Raw genomic sequence first — 20,169 nt, 5'->3', positions numbered from 1 at the left:
CAGCGGCCTAGGAGGCGGCCTCGGCAGCTATGCGCCGGGCGTGGCCGGGCTCGGCGTGCCGGGGTCCCCTAGCTTCCTCAACGGCTCTACCGCCACCTCGCCCTTCGCCAGTGAGTGTCCCCACCCGCGCGTAGGGTCAGGGTGAGGAAACAGAATGGGGCCGGGCTGTGGGCTTCCAGCCTTGCTTTAGAAGGGTCGACTCCAGCCCTGTGGTCCGGAGCAAGCCCGGTGCTCGTTGCACCTGACCACTCCCTGCTGTTGTGCTCCTCGGGGAGTCTCCGGGGTCCTGGGGCCAAGGAAGGGACTTCTTGCTGACTCCAGTGGTACACATTGCCTCTCCCCCATCCTGTCCTCCCGAAGCCGGCTTTAAATTGGAGGACCTGGCTGAAACCTGGTGGCCCGCCCCCTTTCCCCCTTACACCCGATCTTCGGGAGGGGGCTGGCGCCCCCTGCTGGAACCCTAGGGAAACTCAGGAAATGGAGAACCGGGCTTCCCCAGCTAGTGCCGTGACCGCCCCCCCTCCAGTGGTCTGAGCCGGTGGACCTTGGGAGGATGTGGCTCCCTTGCGGGATCGTCAGGATCGACCAACCAAATTCTGTGTGGTCAGAGCTAGATTCAGAGTTAGTTTGGTCGTCGAAATCAGAAGCTGCCCAATACGCAGCAAGTTACTGTACTTCTTTGGACTTCAGTTTCTTAGCGGATCAGTACCACCCTCTGCCTACAGAGGTTGTCAGATCTGGATGTCCCACCGTGCAGAAAAAGCCAGACAAAATTCAGAAAGGTGGTATGATTTCACAGGCATAGCCCCGATTGTAGGTGCTGACCAATCTCAGTTTGGCTTCTTAGAGCGAGACAGCTCAGAGCTGGGTGGGTGGGCGAGGTCTGGATGTCATGGGTGAGTGACATCCACACAACTTTGATACTTCACTATTTTACATTGCCTTCCAGTTTTTTCCAATACTCATAGCTGCTCAGTAGACATTTATAATTCACCTGTTCTGTGAAAAGCACTGGGTCTGGGGGATAATTGCACTCTTGCTCACTTGCAAGAACCCTCCTATCAGCCATAAAAGAAGCTGTGCCTCTAGTCCCAGGAGACCGCTGAGCCAGAGAAATGGGAAGCTGCCCAAGAAACAACTACTAACAAAGCATCTTGCACATAGAGAGTGGGTGGGGACCTAGGTAAGCACTGATCAAGACAGTGTTTATTATGAGTTGGTAATGGCCCTCAGGTGTGTTCAGGCTTCCCCAGCTGACACTGGAAGCAAGATTTAAGAGGCACTGCTTTGCCTGTATTTCTCTCACCTGTTCTCTGTCCTGTTTTGCCATTGCTGAGAATAGAACGGTCTAGCCACCTACCCAATGATCCTCAATGGGGCCCTGTGTCTTGGATGCTGTTTTTTTCTAGCAAAGGGTTTGAGCCTGGCATTCTTATTTAGATTCAAATTCTGGAGCCCAAGGCCCCATAAGCCAGAGTCTATATCGATTGGCCCACTGGTATCCTTCACCACTTCTCAGTTTCCCTTGGATTTAAATCTTTCCCTGGAACTCCTCTTTTTTTACCACCTATGCACAGTGCAGTCAACAGTCAGAATATGAGTACATGGCCCCAGGGTACAGAAGCCAGTCACCTGGGTCTCCCCACTCAGTAGGAAGATAATTCCAGTGGCCTTTAAGTCCTGCATCCACCATCAACCGGGGATACCTGGACACGCCTGAGGGCCATTCCCATTTCAATAAACACTTGTCTTGATCAGTGCTTATCTAGGTCCCCTTTCACTCTATGGACAAGATACTTTGTTGGTATGACTTCATGGGATGTCATTCTCCTTGAGTTTCCATGGAAATAGAATGACATCAGTCCCAGCCAGAGGATCTGGGACTGTCTGTGTGGTTCTGCCTTTTGTCTTCTGCACCAGCTACCAGCAACTCTGGAATGAACCACAACTCCCATCACTCTCCAAAATGTGGCTGTGAGCATTCTGAGCCTGGAGAGATAGGATACATTTTCTAGCATTGATCTCAAGCTTTCCTTGGGCTTCATGGAGCAGAGGACATTTGGAAGAGGACAGCTGTTGAAGGCATCACTGTATCACAGTCACGGTGGGGTACTCTGATGCCAAAGGCAACCTTTAAAAATACAGGATTCTTCCAGGAAGCCCCATCCACTGCCTGTTGCCTACTCTTGGACAACACTCAACCCACAGCCTCATTGCTCTTTAGAAGAGAGAGACTGGGAATTGGGTTCAGATGAAGATATAGAGAGATGGGCTCTAGAGACTTCCTAGCAGAAGCCCCAGGAACAGAGGCTCAGGAAGAACAGACAAAGCCCATGTACGGGGAGCTCCCTTGCTATTCCTAGGGGAGTATGCCATGGCCTTGATGGCTACAAAGGTGGAGAACAGGAAGCATCGAGGATGTAGAGCCCTCACTTTTCTTTTAAATTAACTAACTGTAAGAGGGAATTATTGGAGCCCTCCAGGGTCCAGACTGGAATGGCAGGAAATATCCAGAGAAGGGACAGAGTATGGGTGATATTAGAAAGAAGAGAATTTTTGTGGAAGGATTTAGGATTCTTGTGTGAGCTATGATCCTGAGCAGAGAGGCTTTATAATGGCAATTTGTATGTATACCAGATTTCACTCCTGACTACTTGCCCCAGCTGTATTGTGACCTTTGAACTTTGACTATAGCCTTGGAACCCCATAAGTGTTTCTTAGCATCTTGAATCCAGTGGTTTTCAGAAGGAATACTAACCTGTTCATCTGTCATCTTCAGGGCTCTCCCTCCTGCTTGGTTTTGTTGGGTATTCAGGTTTTGCTTTTGTTTTGACCCAGTTGGCCCCGTTATCTCCAATTCTAAGAAAGGGTATCCAGAACTCCCAAGAAGGCAAGAGCTGGCCCAGGACCCCACAGGCTGCTAGCCCACCTCCTGACCCTGTCCTGTGCTGGTCTCCCCAGGACCCTTACAGCCCCAGGGAGGTCTGAGCCTGGTGCCTATTCATGTGGGATCCCAACCCCGCTGCTCACTCTGGTGCTGTCTCCCTGTTGTGTCTCCCACCGCCTTCCCTGTTTCACTTGCCCCTCCCTGCCCCGCCCCGGAGTCATGCCCTCTAGCCCCCCCCTGGCGGCTGCCTCCTCCATGTCCCTCCCGGCTGCTGCCCCCACCACCAGCGTCTTCTCCTTCTCGCCTGTCAACATGATCTCCGCTGTCAAACAGAGGAGCGCCTTCGCCCCTGTGCTACGTCCACCAAGCTCCCCACCCTCAGCCTGCCCCAGAGCCCATGGAGAGGGGCTTCCAGGTGAGCGGTCATGCTAACTCACCATGCTGGGGGGAGGGCTGTGGCAGAGAAGCTGGCATTCAGGAGCTCATTTCGCCCACTTCACACCAATACCTCAGGCTGGCTGACCAGCTTGCCCTGAAGGGTGCCCAGTAGGAAGCTCTGCAGGACCTGAGGGGAACCATCTGGGCTCCCTTAGCCTCACAGAACTCTGGACACTCTCAGCTGGCCACTTGGTAAAGGGGAAGGAGTCTGAAAATCCAGCTGGAGACTGGAAACTACTCCAATTCACCCTTGTGCAGTTGTGCAAAGACCCAACTCCAACTAGAGAAAGCCACGTGGGCTGTGTGCCTTTTTCCTGTGCCCCCTTGTGTCCACCAGAGGGTAGCACACACTGCTGTGAGACGCTCACTCAGAATGAAAGGGGATTGACCTAAGTAAAGTTTAGCCTAGTTCCTTCTCCCCTGTTTTACAGATTAGGAATTGAGACCAACTCATCCCTTCATGTCCCATTGATGAATGACATGGTTGTCCTTGCACTCCCATGCAACAGATCCTTTTAGCCAGCAGAACTTGCCCATCCAAGTGGCCCTTGGAAACTTAAAAGCAGACAGAGGGAGAGACTGACTGTGGGGAAGGATAGGGAGGCAGCCAAATGTCGCATTGGCAGGGATGGTTGGGGACAGAGCTGAGTGATAGCATCTTCCCTAAGAGGCTTGCAGATGTTTCTCCACTGGCTGTGAGACAAATTCGCTAAGTAATTAGGGGTTTAATTAATCAGTTTAAAAAGCCCCCTTCAAGCTTGGAGGCAGAGGGCTGCAGTGCAGTTTGCTGGGGTAGAGCATGTCCCACCACACAGTCCCACAGACAGCAATGGATATTATTAGGCAAGAACCAGCATTCAAATAGGTAAGTGGCTATGTTACCAAGACTTATTCAGAGCTTTCGATGAGCTAGGAACACTATGGCTCTTTCGGGAAAGAGGAATTACAAATTTATTTTAACACAAATATATTTTTCAAAGAGCATCTTGAGAGGAAGAGACACCCTCATTGTTTCCTCTACCTGAAGTGAGCTACTCAGACTGGGATCTAGTCACAGGGGCTAAGCCAATGGCTTGGGCCCTAGAGTCACCCCTGGATTCAAGGCAGGGCCATATTGGGCAGCTCCCATGGCAAGGCTAGGGAGGGGTAGTGGACAGTACCTCTGCGCTCCAGGGTCCCTGTAGAAGAGAATTCAGGGACACTGTAGGCACCTCTCATCTTTTTCTTGCAGTGGTGGCTTCAGGCCAGGGCTGGGGGTGGCTGACAGCCTTTAGGAACTACTATATGCCCAGCCTATTGTCTCCAGCCCAGAGAAGGACTAGAAAGTAAGGTCATCAGGCTACACAGAGCTGATGGTTCCTTTCTACTTGATCCCAGATCAGCCTTTTGAGGATTCTGACAAGTTCCATTCTCCGGCCCGGGGGCTTCAAGGCCTGGCATACTCCTAATTACGGTAGGTCTCTGTCTGGTTCTTGCCTTGTACCTGGCCCTAGAATGGATTCTTTTCTCCAAAATGCTTTAGCAGGAGCAAGAAGCTGTGATCTAGTTTCTTTTCCCTGGGGCCCATCTAAACGGTCAGCGGCACTCAGCCAATTCCAGTGGCCCAAACTAAATGGTGGAGAAAAGTGACTTTCTGTCCCCTTGCAACCGGCCTTCCTCCAGGACCTTCTCTGTCCCTCTCCCCACCAGGTCTGCAAGTGTTGCCCCCACAGCCCAGACTGGAAGATCCTCCTGGATTCACACCTTTTCCCTGGATGATGGAACAAACAAAGAGGGGTAGTGCTGTGGGCAGACCTCAACCCCTGGACCAAATGGGAGAGGAGTAGCCCTGTGCTCAAGGTCCTCTCCTTTCTCTCTCTCTCTCTCTCTCTCTCTCTCTCGGAGCTGGCCACAAGCCCCAGCACTGTGCTGATGCTCTTAGCAGAAGAGCATCCCAGGGAAGTACTGGGAGGTCAGGCCTCCCTTGCTGGGCTGGTTCATCTGGAAGAGATAGATTTTGTGCAGACCAGGAATGGGATGTGAGGGAAGCATGGGATCGGGACCATGGGAAAGAGGACAGCTCAGGGAGAGGTGATCTGAAAGGTCCTGTTTGCACCCAACCCATCTCAACTAGCCCAGCATCCCAGCTTCTCTCCAGTGAAAAGGGTGGTGCCCAGCAGCCTCAGGAGGCCACCCAGGCTCCCATGGAGCCTTCCAGTAGTCACTGGACCACGTGGCTGCCCGCATTCCTTCAGGTCCTGCACACTCATGCTTGCCACATCATCCTTCTCGAAGGGCCTTTGGCATGACGGATGCAGAAGAGGGGGACCAGGACTCCTTGTTTTGGGGACTTCCCCCCAGTGGAAGTCTCATGAACTCTGGACCCCCATTCGCACTGACTCTGGCTGGCCCCGTGAAATTGTGGCCTCACATTCTGCTCTGCTAAGTTTGGAGAAAACAGAACAATAAACCAGATGCAGGTGGCCACCTGGCCTCTCTTGCCTGCTCCCTTGGTGTGAGCCTACTTTTGTCAGTGGCCCTGTAGCTCTCACAGGCCCCTATGAGCCATGCCGCTGGACAGCCTTCTTGTACCTTGGGCATTTTAAACAGTCCCAGAGATCAGCTGAGTTTCTGTTCGCTGCTCCGTGTCTATGCTTTGACCTTGTGTGTTAGAGGAGAATAGACTAATAAGCCTGATGACCCAGAAAATGGGTTCAGCTCCAAGAGTTCTAGATGGGAACATAATGAGGCCACTGAAGACTCAGTGCCCTATGTGTCTAGCCAGAACCAAGATTGGAATTGACAGAAAGACATTGCTAAGAACAAGAACAAAGCGAATCAAAAACTCCCCAGATATACAGAAGTCCGGAAGTAAGATCCAGACTGGAAGCCGTTATCTAGACTTGGGACAGCTCTAGCTCCCAGGAGCTTCCCTTCTGAGCTACACTCCAACTCGTCATCCTTCTGCCTGAAGTCCAGGCTCTTTCTGGCTTCCTGCCTCAGAACTAGAGAGGATGGTAAAAAAAAAAAAAAAAAAAAATTGGTAGGCCCTTTCACCCACTCTCACCCCCAAGAGAGTCTCAGTCACTCCTATTCTTCCTGTAACTGGACAAAGGTCTGGCGATGTTTTGATTCGTGATGCAGCGGGCTAGGTGTCCAGCCTGGTCCTCAGGTTTTCTTCTTTCTCCTTGGAGCTCCTAGACTCTGGCCTCCAGAAACCCTGTCCCTCCCAACCAACGTGCCTATGCCTTGCACCTTTGGAAAAACACACTTACAAAGACATGTGGGCTGGTCCTGTCCTTCCAGGACCACTTCTTTCTCTGGTGTTCTTAGCCAGCACTTCGAGTTCTTCTCACCTGGGACCCGTGAGAGAGAGAGAGTCAGCCCGCCTCTGGCACTTGCCTGGCCTCCTCAATCAGTTCTAGATGTACAACTTGTGTTCCATTTAGCTCTGAGCACTCCCCACTGCCCAGGACCCTCCCAGGCTGAACTCCCTGCAGAACTCTAGTCTGCCCTGGACAGACTGATAAATGGATGATCATCACTCTCTGGTTCCTGGGATGTGACAAGTGTCATGATCACTATTAATGAGACGTGATATCGGTCCACAGTGATCCCGCAACATTGTTTCAGCTACCATTGAGTCAACACTGCCTTAATCTCTCATCCATACGCACACAAAAACAACTCCAGATTGTAAATCCAAATGTAAGACCTACAACAATAAAGCTTCATGACCCTGGAGATAGCCTAGGAGCCATTTGGCCAGCCTGAACTCTGAGGTCTGTTTCGTCACCTGCAGGGCCAATTTGGAAATGAAGCAAGCATTGGACATGTTTGATACGCTTCAGATGAACCCCAAGATCTCTATTCTGTAGGATAACTTTCCCAAATAGGAAAATTGTCGGAGTTTATAGTGTCTATCTCCCCAAGAAGGGACAGGCTCTTTATGGCTAGCAACTTCAAAGTCTTAACTCCTTAGCTTGGTGTGGCCACATTCCCCTACCCCATCCTCACCGTTGCAATTGTATCTTCAAGCTTCTTTCCTCTGCTCCCACCTCAGTGGCAATAACAACAACCATATGGGAAATTCCCATGAAAAGGAATGGTAGCTCCTTGGAACTACCAGCCTGAAGTATAATCTTCCCAAGAAGACCCTCAAAATGAGAGTCCTGATAGGTGTGTAGTATTGGCTACATTTGTGAACCTCAGATCCATCACTTCTTCTGTACTCCTTTTTCTTTATTGTTAACATAGGCTTTTTTTTTTTTTTGCAAAAACTGGTGACCGTAGTGTAAATTTTCAATTTTTTCTGTGTGGTTGGTACTTCTTACATCCTTTTTGAGAAATATTTACTCCAAAGTCAAGAGGATATTTTAGAAATGTTCTTGTTTTAGTTTTTATAGACTCATGATCTAACGCCAGGAATTTAGCTCAATGGGGCCACCACCTATCTTGAAAGCATAAGGACCCTAGTTCAATCCCCGGTACCCCCCGCCCCCCCAAAAGACTCATGATCTAACTAGAATTGGCTTTGGTGTATAGTGTGAGATAGGGATCAGTTTTTTTCATCTGGATACTCAAGGCCCTTCAACATTAACTGAAATGTCCATCTTTTCTCCCACCTCACTCCAGTGAAAATTTTGTCATAAATCCAGTCCATACATTCAGGAGTCTGTTCTGGATTCTCTATTCTTTTTTTTTTTTTTTTTTTTTTTTTGATCAAACTCAGGACCTTGCACTTGTGTGGAAGGTGGCAGAACCACTGAGCTAAATCCTCGGCCCTTGGATTCTCTATTCTGATCCATTGATTTTTTTTTTTCATTTATCCTTATACGCATACCATTCTACCTTCATGACTTCAGTTTTACACTAAGCTTTGATGTCTAGTATAGCAAGTTGTCCAATTTAGTTTCTATGATTACCTTAGCTACTCTGAGTCTTTTTTACATTGTAATTTTATAATCAGTCTGCTGTTTTTCCCCTGGGATTGTATTAAATTTATAGATCATTTAATGGAAAATCAGCAACTTTAAAATATTATTTCAATCTATGAATATCCATTTTGATACTTCTTTTAGTAATATTTCATAGGCCTCTCTGTTAAATCTTTCAGTTATCCCTAAGTATTTTATTATTTTATGCTATTACTAATGTCATTTTCTTCATTTCTTTTTCTGTTTGTTACAGGTATATAGAAAGATGACTGTATAGGGGTGTGTGCATGTATATGCATGTGTGTGTTTGTGTGGCACTGAGGATTGAACCCACAGCCTTCACACTGAGCTACATCCACAGTCCTGGTATTGTTTTTTTTCTTTCTTTCTTTTTTTTTTTTCGTACCAGAGATAGAACTTGGGTCCTTGTCCTTGCAAGGAAGGTTGCAGAACCACTGAGCTAAATCCCTGGCTCCACAGTCCATTTTTTATTTTATTTTTATTGAGACAAGTTCTTGCTAAATGCCTATGTTGCCCAGCCTGGATGAATTTACAGTCCTCCTGTGTCAGCCTCCCTGAGTGCTGGGATTACAGGCATGCACGATCACACCAGGATTTAGCAATGTTTTGTTTTTTTGAGACAGCACTCATGTAGTCCAGGCTGGCCTGGAACTCATAGTAGTCCTCCTGTCTTTGCCTCCCAAGTGCTAGGATTACAGATGTGTGCCACCACATCTGTCCTAACAATAGATTTTTATATATTTGTACCTAGCAAACTTGCTTAGATCACTTACAGTAATATTTTATCCATAGATTGTCTTCAATTTTAAGTACATGATTATGTCATCTGCAAACAAGGATAGTTTTATTTCTTCTCTTGCAACCTTTATTTCTTCCAATTTATTTTATTTCTTAAGTGCACTGGCTGGAATCTTCAGTATAGTGTGGAATAGAAGTACTGATAGTGGACACCTTCATTTTGTCTTGATCCTAGATGATAAACCTTTAGCATTTCACCACTAAGTATCATGTTTGGTTTATACCTATTCTTTCCCTAATTTTCTAAAAATTTCAAAAATATATGACTAGATGCCAAATTTTATAAAATGCTTTTCTGCATATACTGAAATGATCAAGTGACTTTCTCCATTATTTTATTAATGTGCTGAATTACATTTCTTATATGTTTCATTTTGAATCATCACATTAGCTATATATTTAAAGGTAAACTGCCATATATCCTTTGTCCAGGATCGTTTGATTGTAACATGTAGCGCCATTCTTTCACCCCTCCTTTTTTTCTCTCACTGCGGTCAGTCTTCTTGCAGAAGGCACATCCTGGTCCTTCCCCTTCCCTACCTCTCAAGAAGCTGTGCTTTTAGGAAACAAAATACACAATATGGATCACCTCAGTGCATCTTCTTGCCGTACTACCTTCTGCTACTTCCTGGGAAAAATACAAGAATAAACATATGTTAATCTCTCACCAAGTCATTCTACCTCAGTCTAACCCATCTCTTGCCATCCTATTCTAACTATGATTTCATCCCACCTTGACTCCTCAGGTCTGGTCCCCTCTGTTGACACCCAGGTGAGCCCTCATGGGTGGTTTGTGGATCCACACCGCAAAGGTGAAGGAGTCTCAACCCCCTCCTTGCCTCAACCTTGGCGGGGAACACAGTCAGCTCCCAGGGGTTTGGAGCTGCAGGGACTTCAGGCGACTTGGGGTACAGGGACTCCTGAGAGCATGGATCTCCTCTACATGAAAGAGACTTTATGACTCTAAAGATGCAGAAGAGGTTTCCTGGCAAAGCAGTAACAGAAACAAGACATTCCTTTTTTTACTCTTGTATCCCTTGAAAGAAGGAGCCAGGGTATAAAAGGGAAAGGAAAAAATGCTATCAAGGAGCAGATTTGTTGTTCCTTAGAACCTAGCATCCTAGGATTGATTGATTGATTGATTGATTGATTTATTTATTTATTTATTTATTTATTTATTTATTGTACCTGGGGATCAAACTTGACACTTTGCACTTGAAAAGCAGGCGGCAGTGGAACCACTGAGCTAAATCCCCAGCCCAAAGCCTTTTCTGCTCCACCCCCACTGGCCTGGGGATAAAAGCCAACCCTGAAGCACCCTTGGCTAGGGGTGGTGGGAGCCTCAGGTTGCCCCAGTCCCCTCCCTGTGTACGGTTCCCGCAGGCTTGTCTCAGCACCAGTGAAGAGCAGAAAAGCCGTCTGGCTTCCCCTGGGGCTTTCCCCAGGGTTCCACCCATGTAGGAGCCTGGCCACTCCTACGCACCCACCCACTCACCGAGAATCAAGTCCATCTTCAGGTGGATAGGGGAGGATCCAGCCCTTTTCAGGCTGCTGCTGACTGAAGTCCAACAAGCATTGGCTTCTGTGGTGAAGGCTGGTTTTTCTGGGCTAGTCCCCAGGCTCTTCTTGGAACTGGGCCTAGAGGTTCACCTTGCCAACACAAACTGTGGCTGCCAGTGGATTGTGGTGGGGTGGTGGCTAAGCAGACCCAAATCTGGCAGGCTGTCTATAGTGCCCCGCTGGGTCCCCAGCACAGAGTCCAGCAGGTCTCCAGGTTCAGGCCAGGCCAGGAGCAGGTTCCAAGAGTACCAGGCATCCCTTGCCCCACTGTTGAGTGACACAGGGGCAACCCCTCTTGGTCTTGCTTGAAAATAAAAAACCCATCAAACCTGAAGGATGCCGGAATTTCTCCAAACTCACTTCTTCCCCTGGGGAGTAGCTCAGCAGCAGAAGGTGTTGGGAGAGGGGAATTGTGAGAATGGATGTGTGCCTGTGTGTGTGTGTGTGTGTGTGTGTGTATGTGCGCGCGCGTGCATGCATTCACACACAGGTGGATGTAAATGTGCAGAGAAAGTGCTCCAGCAAAGCCTCCTCTTCCCTGCACACAGCCAATAGGATGGGACTGCATTGCCATTAGATCTGCAATTTATTTAGCATGAACCATAGCTCATTATCTTAGGAGGGATTCCCTGGAATAGAGTCTGAAATGAGGACTTGGGTGCACATGAAAGTGCTCTCTAGAAGAAAAGGAGGGAAAGAGGCAGGTAATGAAAGGGAAAAGAGCTAGGCAAGCATATGGTCTCTGTAGGTAACAAGCATGGCCCAGCTCAGGTAAAGCAGCTCCCACGTGCCATGGGCAGTACTTGAGAGGAGGAGGCAGCTGTGAGCTGTGAGCAGCCAGCAGTACCACAGCACAGGATGGGCACACTGGTTGGGAGAGAGGATCTAGGTGGGACACTCAGAGCCCCACTGTGTCTCTCTACCTCCTACCTCCAAGAACAGGACCTAGGCCTGTCCATCTCAAGTGAGGCTTATAGGATATGTTCTGGGCCATTGAAAGACAAAGGGTAGATCTCTACCCAGGGAAGTCAAATGAGGATGTGCAGAATTCTGCAATGAGGTAAACACATGTAGCAGAGAGATCGCTGACTCAATAGGGGACATTGTTATGAGAGCATTGGTGGTGTCTACATTGGTTCTGCTGACCCCACAGCTCCCCGGTTGCTGCCACAGATGTCTCTAAAAGCTGATGCCCTCTCCTGTCTCTGAGCTTCTCCGACCCACCCCCCCGCCACATGCTCCCCTGCCTCCCAGATGAGATGACCCCCACAACGGTCCCCAAGGAAGGGTGAGGAGTGGCCATCTTGCTGTCCCTCCTCTTTCCAAGATGATGTCTTGGCATCAATTCCTGCTTCCTTCAAGGCTTCCCTTTTGATTTTCCAAACAAAACAAAATGTACTGAGCCAGCTCTGTTTCTCCTTCTGCAGGGCTGGGACAGCAATCCTAGTTCTCCCTTAGGTGGTAGGGGCACTACAGAGTGACTAGGGGGAAGATCACAGAAATGAGAAAAGGAGGTTACAGGCACCCCAGAGGACATGGTGCTATTGTGCTATGGCATTGTGCTCCAGGGTAGTGAGCACTGAAAGCTGGGGGAGGAGGGGTGTGAGGAGAGGTAGGAAAAACTTCAATGTGCAGAAAATTTTTGCACCAAAAATCAAAGCAAACAAAAAGAAGCTATGGAGATTTTCCTTAAATGGAGTGTGTAGTTTTCCTTACTCCTCCTAAGTGTAACTTAAAACCCTAGATATGGGGCTGGGGTTTTGGCTCAGTGGTTTCACTGCCTGCCTCAAAAGCACAAGGGCCAGAGTTTGATCCCCCGTACCCCACACCCCCCAAAAAGCCTAGGTGTTATATATTAAACAAACAAATGTAGGAGTGGAGGAGGAAAGGAGACGGGTTATTTAAGAGTGTCAGTGTTTCAGGAAAGATGGCAGAGATTTCCCTGGGTTTTCTTTTTGCCCCATATGTCCTAGATTTGTAACTTTAAAACTATCAATCTAGAAATGCCAATGAGTGTAAACATAAACAAAAAATACTCCCAACAAAAACCTGCTTTCTTGAGCCAAAGGACCAAGTAAAGAGCAACCAAGCAAGACAGAAACTTAGAACCAATAACCCCTACACTCTAAACAAACTCCACAGAGAAAACAGCTGTGACCCTATCTATTAACACCCCAGCAACTTCCAGTAGGGAGCCTAAACCTCCTCCCTCCTGAAGTGCCCCAAAGAACACCAGCAATGTGATCTCAGAGATCCAGCAGAGTAAGGGGATTCAACCCCCTCCAAAAAAAATGTTAGCAGATTTCATTCTCCTGAGATCTCTCTCCTTGGCTTACAGATGCCCACCTTCTCCCTGTGTCACATGGCAGAGGGAGAGCAAGCTCTGGTGTCTCTCTTGTAAGAACACCAGACTTATTGGATTAGGGCCCGCATGACCTTGTTTAGCCTTAATTATCTTGGCTCTGTCTCTAAATACAGGGACGTTCTGAAGTAATGGAGTATATGACTTTACCATATGAATTTTGGAGGAAACAATTCAGTCCATAGCCATATCATTTATAATATCTAAGGAAATCAAATACTTAAAAATAAATCTAACAAAAAATTATGTATCTATAGCTAAAAACTGCAAAATGCTAATGAAAGAGATCTAATAAATGGAGAAACATGCCATGTTCATGGATTGGAAGACCCAATTTAATTAAAATGTTAACCTTCCCAAATGACTTAATGTAATCCCAATCAAATTCCTAGAAAGAATGTTTTAAATTCTGAAACTAATATGTATATAAAAGGTAAATAAATGAAAATACCAAAACAGTTTTGGAAAAGAAAAAGGCATAGCACTACCAAAGTTTTACGGAGTGTCCTTTTGGGGAGGTGGTAAATTTTTATATTGTGGCAAAATATGTATATGGTAAATTTTACCATTTAACCATTTAAGTGTATAATTCTGTGTCATTAGGTACAACCATTATTTACTTCCAATAACATTTTCATCATCTCAAACAGAAACTGTATACCCACTAAACACTAACTCCTCCTCCTTCTTCCCCCAACCCCTGACAACTTCCATTCCACTTTCTGTCTGTATGAATTTATCGATAGAGTCGCGTATTTGTCCTTTTATGTGTGGTTAATTTCACTTAGCACAATGTTTCCAAACTTCATCCTTGCTGTAGCTTGTATTAGGATTTCATTTCTTCTTATGGCTGAGAAATAGTCTGTGTGTAAACTACATTTTGTTCATTCATCTTGATGGACTGGTTTTTTCCCCCTTTTGGCTATTGTGAAGGATGCTGCTATAAACATTGGTGTACATGTATCAATTCTTTTGGATATATACTGAAATGTAGAGTTGTCGAGACGTGGTTCTGTTTAATATTTTGAGGGAATATTATTTTGCACAGTGGTTGCAACATTTTACATTCCCACCAGCCGTGCACAAAGGTTCTGATTTGTCCATATCATTATGAACATTTTTTACTTTCAGTTTTATTGATAATGGCCATCCTAATGGACATGAAGTGCTATCTCAAGTGATTTCAATGTGCATTCCCCTAATGACTAAAGATGACTAATCTTTTCATATGCTTATGCTATTTGTATATCTTCTTTGAAGAAATGTCTTCCAGCTCTTTGCTTGTTTTTGAGTTAGGTAGCTGTGTTTGTTTGTATGTTGTTCTTTTGCTACTGCTGAGTTGTATAGGTTATTTGTGGTGATAGGTTTTTTTTGTTTGTTTGTTTCTTGGTACCAGGGATCGAACTCCGGTCCTTGTGCTTGCGAGGCAGGCGGCAAAACCATGGAGCTAAATCCCTGGCCCAAGTTGTATAGGTTCTTTATACAACTGGATGCTTGATTTTCTGTGAACATTTTCTACCATTCTGTGGGTTGTCTTTTTACTCTTTGATAGTGTTCTTTGATGAATGAGAGTTTATAATTTTGATGAAGTCCAACTTATTTTTGTTATTTTTGCCAGTGCTTTGGTATTATAGCTAAGAAATCATTGACAAATTTGGTGTCATAAAGATTTTCCCATTTTCTTTTAGGAATTATATAGTTCTAGCTGTTAGGCTTTGAGTTTTGATTATTTTGGGTCACTGTTAGGCTTTGAGTTTTGATTATTTTGAGTCACTGTTGTATATGGTGTAGGATGAAGGTTCAGCTTCATTCTTTTGCATATGCATACTACCCAGTTTGAAGATATATCACAAAGCCACAACTGTCAGTTAGTGCGGTATTGGTGAACAGATATGCTATGCAACAGATTAAGGATCTCAGAAATTAAAAAGGAAAAAAGAATCCTAGAAATAGACCCACATAAATATAGTTAACTGATTTTTTTTTTTTGGTCAACTTTTTTTGGTTTTTGTTTATTTGGTTGGTTTTATTTTCTGTCTGTGATGGCACTTGGGTTAAACCCAGGGCCTTGTACATGCTAGGCAGGTGCCCTACCACTGAGCTACATCACCAGCACTGTTAAAACTATCTATTTTGAGACAAGATCTTGCTAAATTACTCTAGCTGGCTTGGAACTTGCAGTTCTCCTGTCTCAGCCTCCCAAGTAGCTGGGATCACAGACATGCATTACTGCTCCCAGTTGGTCAACTGAGTTTTTCTTTTATTTCTTTGGACAGGGTCTTGCTATGTAGTTCAGGCTAGCCTTGAACTCACTATGTAGCCCAGGCTGACCCTGAACTCACACTTGGTCAACTAATCTTTGACAAAGATACAAAGAATTTAAAGAAGAAAATTCATTTAAGGATAGAACAGTTTTTTCAGTTAGAAGTGCTAGAACAACTGGACCTCCCTATGCAAAAAAAATTAAATAAGCTTGAGTGTGGTAGCACATGCCTATATAATCCCAGTGCTTTGGGAGACTGGGGCAAGCCCAGACTGGGCAAATTAATGACTGGGAATGCAGCTCAGCTTGAAGGCCCTGGATTCAATCTCCGGTACTATACACAGAAAAAAATCGCCTATGAAATTATCACTTTATAAAAAATTCAAACTTCTATTTTGCAAATAATATTATTTGCAAAATTAAAAGGAGGGACTCTGGTTTCTCTTCAGATAGCATAAATCTTTCGCCTTTTGCTAAAGAAAATTAAAAGGGGGTCTTTCCTTTCCCTGCCACAGCCACAGACATGAGCATGCTTAGGTTTCAGAAGGGCTCTCCTAAGGTCTTGGGGTATAGATCAGAGCCTAGTGCACACAAATCTCTGGGTTTGAGCACCCAGGCACAATATTTTGCAAGTCACCACAAAAATAAATAAATAATAAATAAAGGACCCCGCTGAGACCGATGACATAGCCAACTCTGGCTCACAGACCCAGAAGTTCATCAAAAATAGGCTGATCATCCAAAAGCCAAAGACTATAAAAAACTCAACCCAATAGAAGGGCAGGCATATGGATGCAGGGAGCAAAAGGAGACTGCCAAGAATCCAATGCCGGAGAAGGTAAGCTGAGTGGATAGGAGTGACAGCTCTGTGCCAGCTGCGCAGAACATGCCATGAATCTGAGCACCATGTGTGTCTGTCCCTGAAGTGAGGAAGAACACGTAAAAGCCAGCTGACTCACGGAACACAGCCACAAGCTGAAGGCGGACAAGGACCTCAAACAGCTTCCAGCCGACCAGGCTGGGGCCCATAGGTCTGGGACCAAGGAGGCACCGAATGCAGTTAGGAGGGTCTCCAAGCTGGGGGGATCTTCAAGACTGTCCACAGAGGAAGACAAGATAAAAGCTCCTCCTCTCATCTCTACACAGTAGCCTAGTGATTACACAGCTCAATCATTCAAATATAACAAGCCTTTATTTGATTATTTGCTAAGAGAAAGGGAAAGGGGAAAGTAGGGGAGGGGAGAGAAAGAGAAAATATGAAAAGCCAAACCACAGATTGAAAGAAAATACTTGCAGATCATATATCAGATAGAGGACCTGTATCCAGTTCTCAAAATTCAAAAAATAAGAAAAGCGACGCAATTTTTTAAATGAGCAAAAGAACTCTAAAACCTCAATAGGTAAAAAATCCAATTATAAAGTGGACAAAAGACATGAACAGATATTTCACCAAAGAGCAGCTACAGATGGCAAATAAGCACATAAAAAATATACAACATCATTAGCCATTAGGGAAATGCAAATTTAAAACCATGCTAGAACAGTTAAGTACATGTGTAATGGACAACTAAAATAACATGTAACAAGTGAGTGCACAGAGAAGCTGGATCTCTCATACGTTGCCAGTGGGAATGTAAATGGTGTAGATATTCTAGAAAGAGTCTGAACATTTCTTACAAAATTCAATATGCACTTATGATATAACACAACAATCAGAGTCTAAGCATTTATCCCAGAGAAATATAAACTTGTGCTCACAAAAAACCTATTCATGAACGTTCATATTCTATTTATGATATCAAAATATTGGAAACAACTCAAATGTCCTTTAACGAGTGAATAGTTGAACAAACTCTGGAACATCCATATAATACAGTATTATTCAGCAATATAAAGATGTGAACTACTGATACACGCAACAACCTTGATAAATGTCAAGGGTATTATACTTACTGAAAAAAGTCAATCTCAAAAGACTACATACTGTATTATTGAACTCATAAAACATTCTCTACATGACAAAGCAACAGAAATGAAGAACAAATTAGTAGTTGCCAAGGGAAAGAAATGGGGAGGAGGTACAGGGTGCAAATACAAAAAGGTAACATAATGGAGCTCTTTTTCAGAGATGAAGCTGTTCTACACATGGGATAAAACTGTATAAACTATACTCAGCACACACAAATAAATACAGATTTTTCAAAATGACAAAAACTTGATAAGGTCTATGGTAAGTTAACTAATGTACCAATGCCAATCTTCTGGTTTGGATATTTACAGTAGTTTCTGTGGCTGCCATGACAGAGTCCCACCGGCTGGGTGGGACTAAACAATGGCAGTTTATTTGCTCTTTGAGATGGAATCTAGGAGTCCAAGTTCAAAGTACTGGCAAATTTGGCTTCTCCTGGGCTTCTCTCACCTTGGCTTGTAGATGAATGTTTTGTCTCTTTGTCTTCGTATGATCTTTCCTCTGAGCACATCTGTGTCCTAAAGGATGAATCTCTTCTTCTTTAAGGACACTAGTCATGTTGGGTTAAGGTCCACCCATGTGATTTCAGTTTTCCTGAACCACCTCTTTAAAGACCCTAGCACCATACACAGGCATCACATTCTGAAACAGGGTCTCACTATGTAGTTGAGACTCACCTGGAACTCACTTTGTAGCCCAGGCTGGTCTCGAACTCACAGCGATCCTCCTGCCTCAGCCTCCCGAGTGCTGGGATTACAGGCATGTGTCACCATGCCCAGCCAGGCATCACATTCTGAAGTTCTGGGTGTTAGGACTTCAGCATATGAAATTTAGGGGAAGACATTCAGCCCATACAATATTGTACTACCACAGCTGTGTGTCACCACTGGAGAATGCTGACTGAACACATATGGGTCCCTTTGTAGTATGTTTGCAACTTCCTGTGACTCTATAATTATTTTAAAAGTAATGATCTTACACAATAAGCATAAGATTTGAAAAAGCATATGAATGAAATATATATGAATGGCAAATAAACACATAAAAAGATGTTCAACATCACTAGTAAAGGAAATGCAAATTAAAAGAATAATAAGAAGGCATATTTTTGTTACAATGGTTAAAATAAAAGTTACTGTGATGAGGAAAACAGAGCAACAGAAGTCTCACAATTAAAAACAGTACAAAAAAAAAAAAGAGTACAGCCATTCAGGAAATCCATTTCTTGTTTTGTTTTGTTTTGAGACAGTCTTACTGTGTAGTTCACGCTGGCCTTAAACTCACTATGTAGCCCAGGCTGGGTTTGAGCTGTGGTGATTCTCCTGCCATAGCCTCAGGAAATCAGTTTCTTATAAACACACTTATCACATGACCCAGCAATCCCACCTCTAAATATTTATCCTCAAGAATGAAAACTGTATTCACCAAAACCTGTATGTGTTCACAGCAGCAATATTCATAGTCACTACAGTGACCCAAATGTCCTTCAGTGGCTGGACAGATAAATTGTGAGGAATACTGTTCGGAGATTAGAGGGACAAACTAGGGATACATGCAACAACATTGATAAATGTCAAATGAATTATGCTACGAGAAAGATTCCATTTACATGACACTGACAAAGGCAAAAAATAAAACCACTCCAGTCTCTTTTGATTACTATTTGCATGGTATATCGTTTGCATCCTATCTTCGAACTGTTTGTGTCTTTGAATCTAAACTGCATCTGTTATAAGCAGCAGATGTTGAACCATACTTTTGTTAACCCACCATATCAATCTCTGCCATATTATTAGAGTGTTTAATTCAGTTTCATTTTCACTGATAAGGTAGGATCTACATCTGCCACTTTGCTATTTTTTTTCTATGCCTTATTTTTCTTCCTCCATTGCTGCCTTCTTCTGTGCTAAAATAAAAAAGTTTTTGTTTTGGGATTTTAGAGACAAGGTCTAGCCTTGTAGTTTAGACTACTTGGAACTCACTAGTTAGTCCAGGCTGGCCTCAAATTCACAGCAATCCTCCTGCCTCAGCCTCCCAAGTGCTGAGATAGCGGGTGTGCACCACACCCACTGTAAAATAAATATTTTCTATTGTACCATTTTAATTTTCCTGGATTGCATGTGTATGTTTACTGGGGATTGAACCCAGGGCCTTCACATTGAGCTATAGGCCCACTGTGTTTTTATTTTTTTTTATTTTGAGACAGGGTCTTGCTAAGTCATAAGTTGCACAGTCTGGGAATTTGCAAACCTCCTTTCTCTGCCTTTCCTTTTTTTTAAACTATATTTTTAAAGTTATTTACTTAGTGGTTGTCTTGCAAATTAAGTAACACAATTTTTTTTTTGTATTGGGGATTGAACTAATGGCCTTCACACTAAGATACATCACAGCCCCCCTTTTTTTGAGACAGAGTTTCATTAAGTTACTAAGTTGCCCAGACTGAACTTGAATTTATGATCTTCCTGACTCAGCCTCACAAGATCTGTAATTACAAGCATGTGACTCCATGCCTAGAATAACACCTTAACTTTTACCAATTAGCTTGCTAATTTCAACAGTATATAAAACTTTTGCTTAATTTCAGTAGTGTACAATAACTTTCCTCCTGTTTAGCTCCATTCCCTCTGCACCCCTTTGTGCTGTTGTCATCACACAAACTATGTTTTATACATCGTGTCCCTACCAATTCAGACTTTCTGAACAGCTTTGAGATAAAATTCACAACCACACAATTCATTCACTTAAAGAGTGTAATTCAATGGTTTTTAATACATTTTCAGATTTGTATGAACCAATTCAATTTTAGAACATTTTTTATCACCTCAAAAGAAACAAAAACAAAATCCTGTTTCTTTTAACTATCACCCTTCTTTCCTAAGTACGCCCAGACCTTAAAGAACCATGAATCTGTGGTCTGTCTTTACCAATTTGCCTGTAGTGGACATTTCATACAAA

The 20,169-nt window shown here is 44.4% G+C and overlaps 1 protein-coding gene across 1 annotated transcript in view; it reads left to right on the top strand.

The window, feature by feature from the left end:
* Positions 1 to 7,976, top strand: part of Ebf4 (EBF family member 4) — a 58,179-nt gene extending 50,203 nt beyond the window's left edge. Inside the window, exons 14-17 of the mRNA XM_033761223.1 lie at positions 1 to 110; positions 3,105 to 3,302; positions 4,703 to 4,778; positions 5,015 to 7,976. The exon at positions 1 to 110 is cut by the window's left edge and continues 30 nt beyond it. Coding sequence (XP_033617114.1) covers positions 1 to 110; positions 3,105 to 3,302; positions 4,703 to 4,773 — 379 coding nt within the window. The 3' untranslated portion in view covers positions 4,774 to 4,778; positions 5,015 to 7,976. The remainder of the gene's footprint in view (positions 111 to 3,104; positions 3,303 to 4,702; positions 4,779 to 5,014) is intronic.
* The last annotated feature ends 12,193 nt before the right edge of the window (positions 7,977 to 20,169 follow it).

The sequence above is a fragment of the Fukomys damarensis genome, unplaced genomic scaffold, assembly GCF_012274545.1.
Source record: "Fukomys damarensis isolate Sample0158 unplaced genomic scaffold, DMR_v1.0_HiC HiC_scaffold_7, whole genome shotgun sequence".
Classification (NCBI taxonomy): Eukaryota; Metazoa; Chordata; class Mammalia; order Rodentia; family Bathyergidae; genus Fukomys; species Fukomys damarensis.
This window is presented reverse-complemented; position numbering and strand designations above follow the sequence as displayed.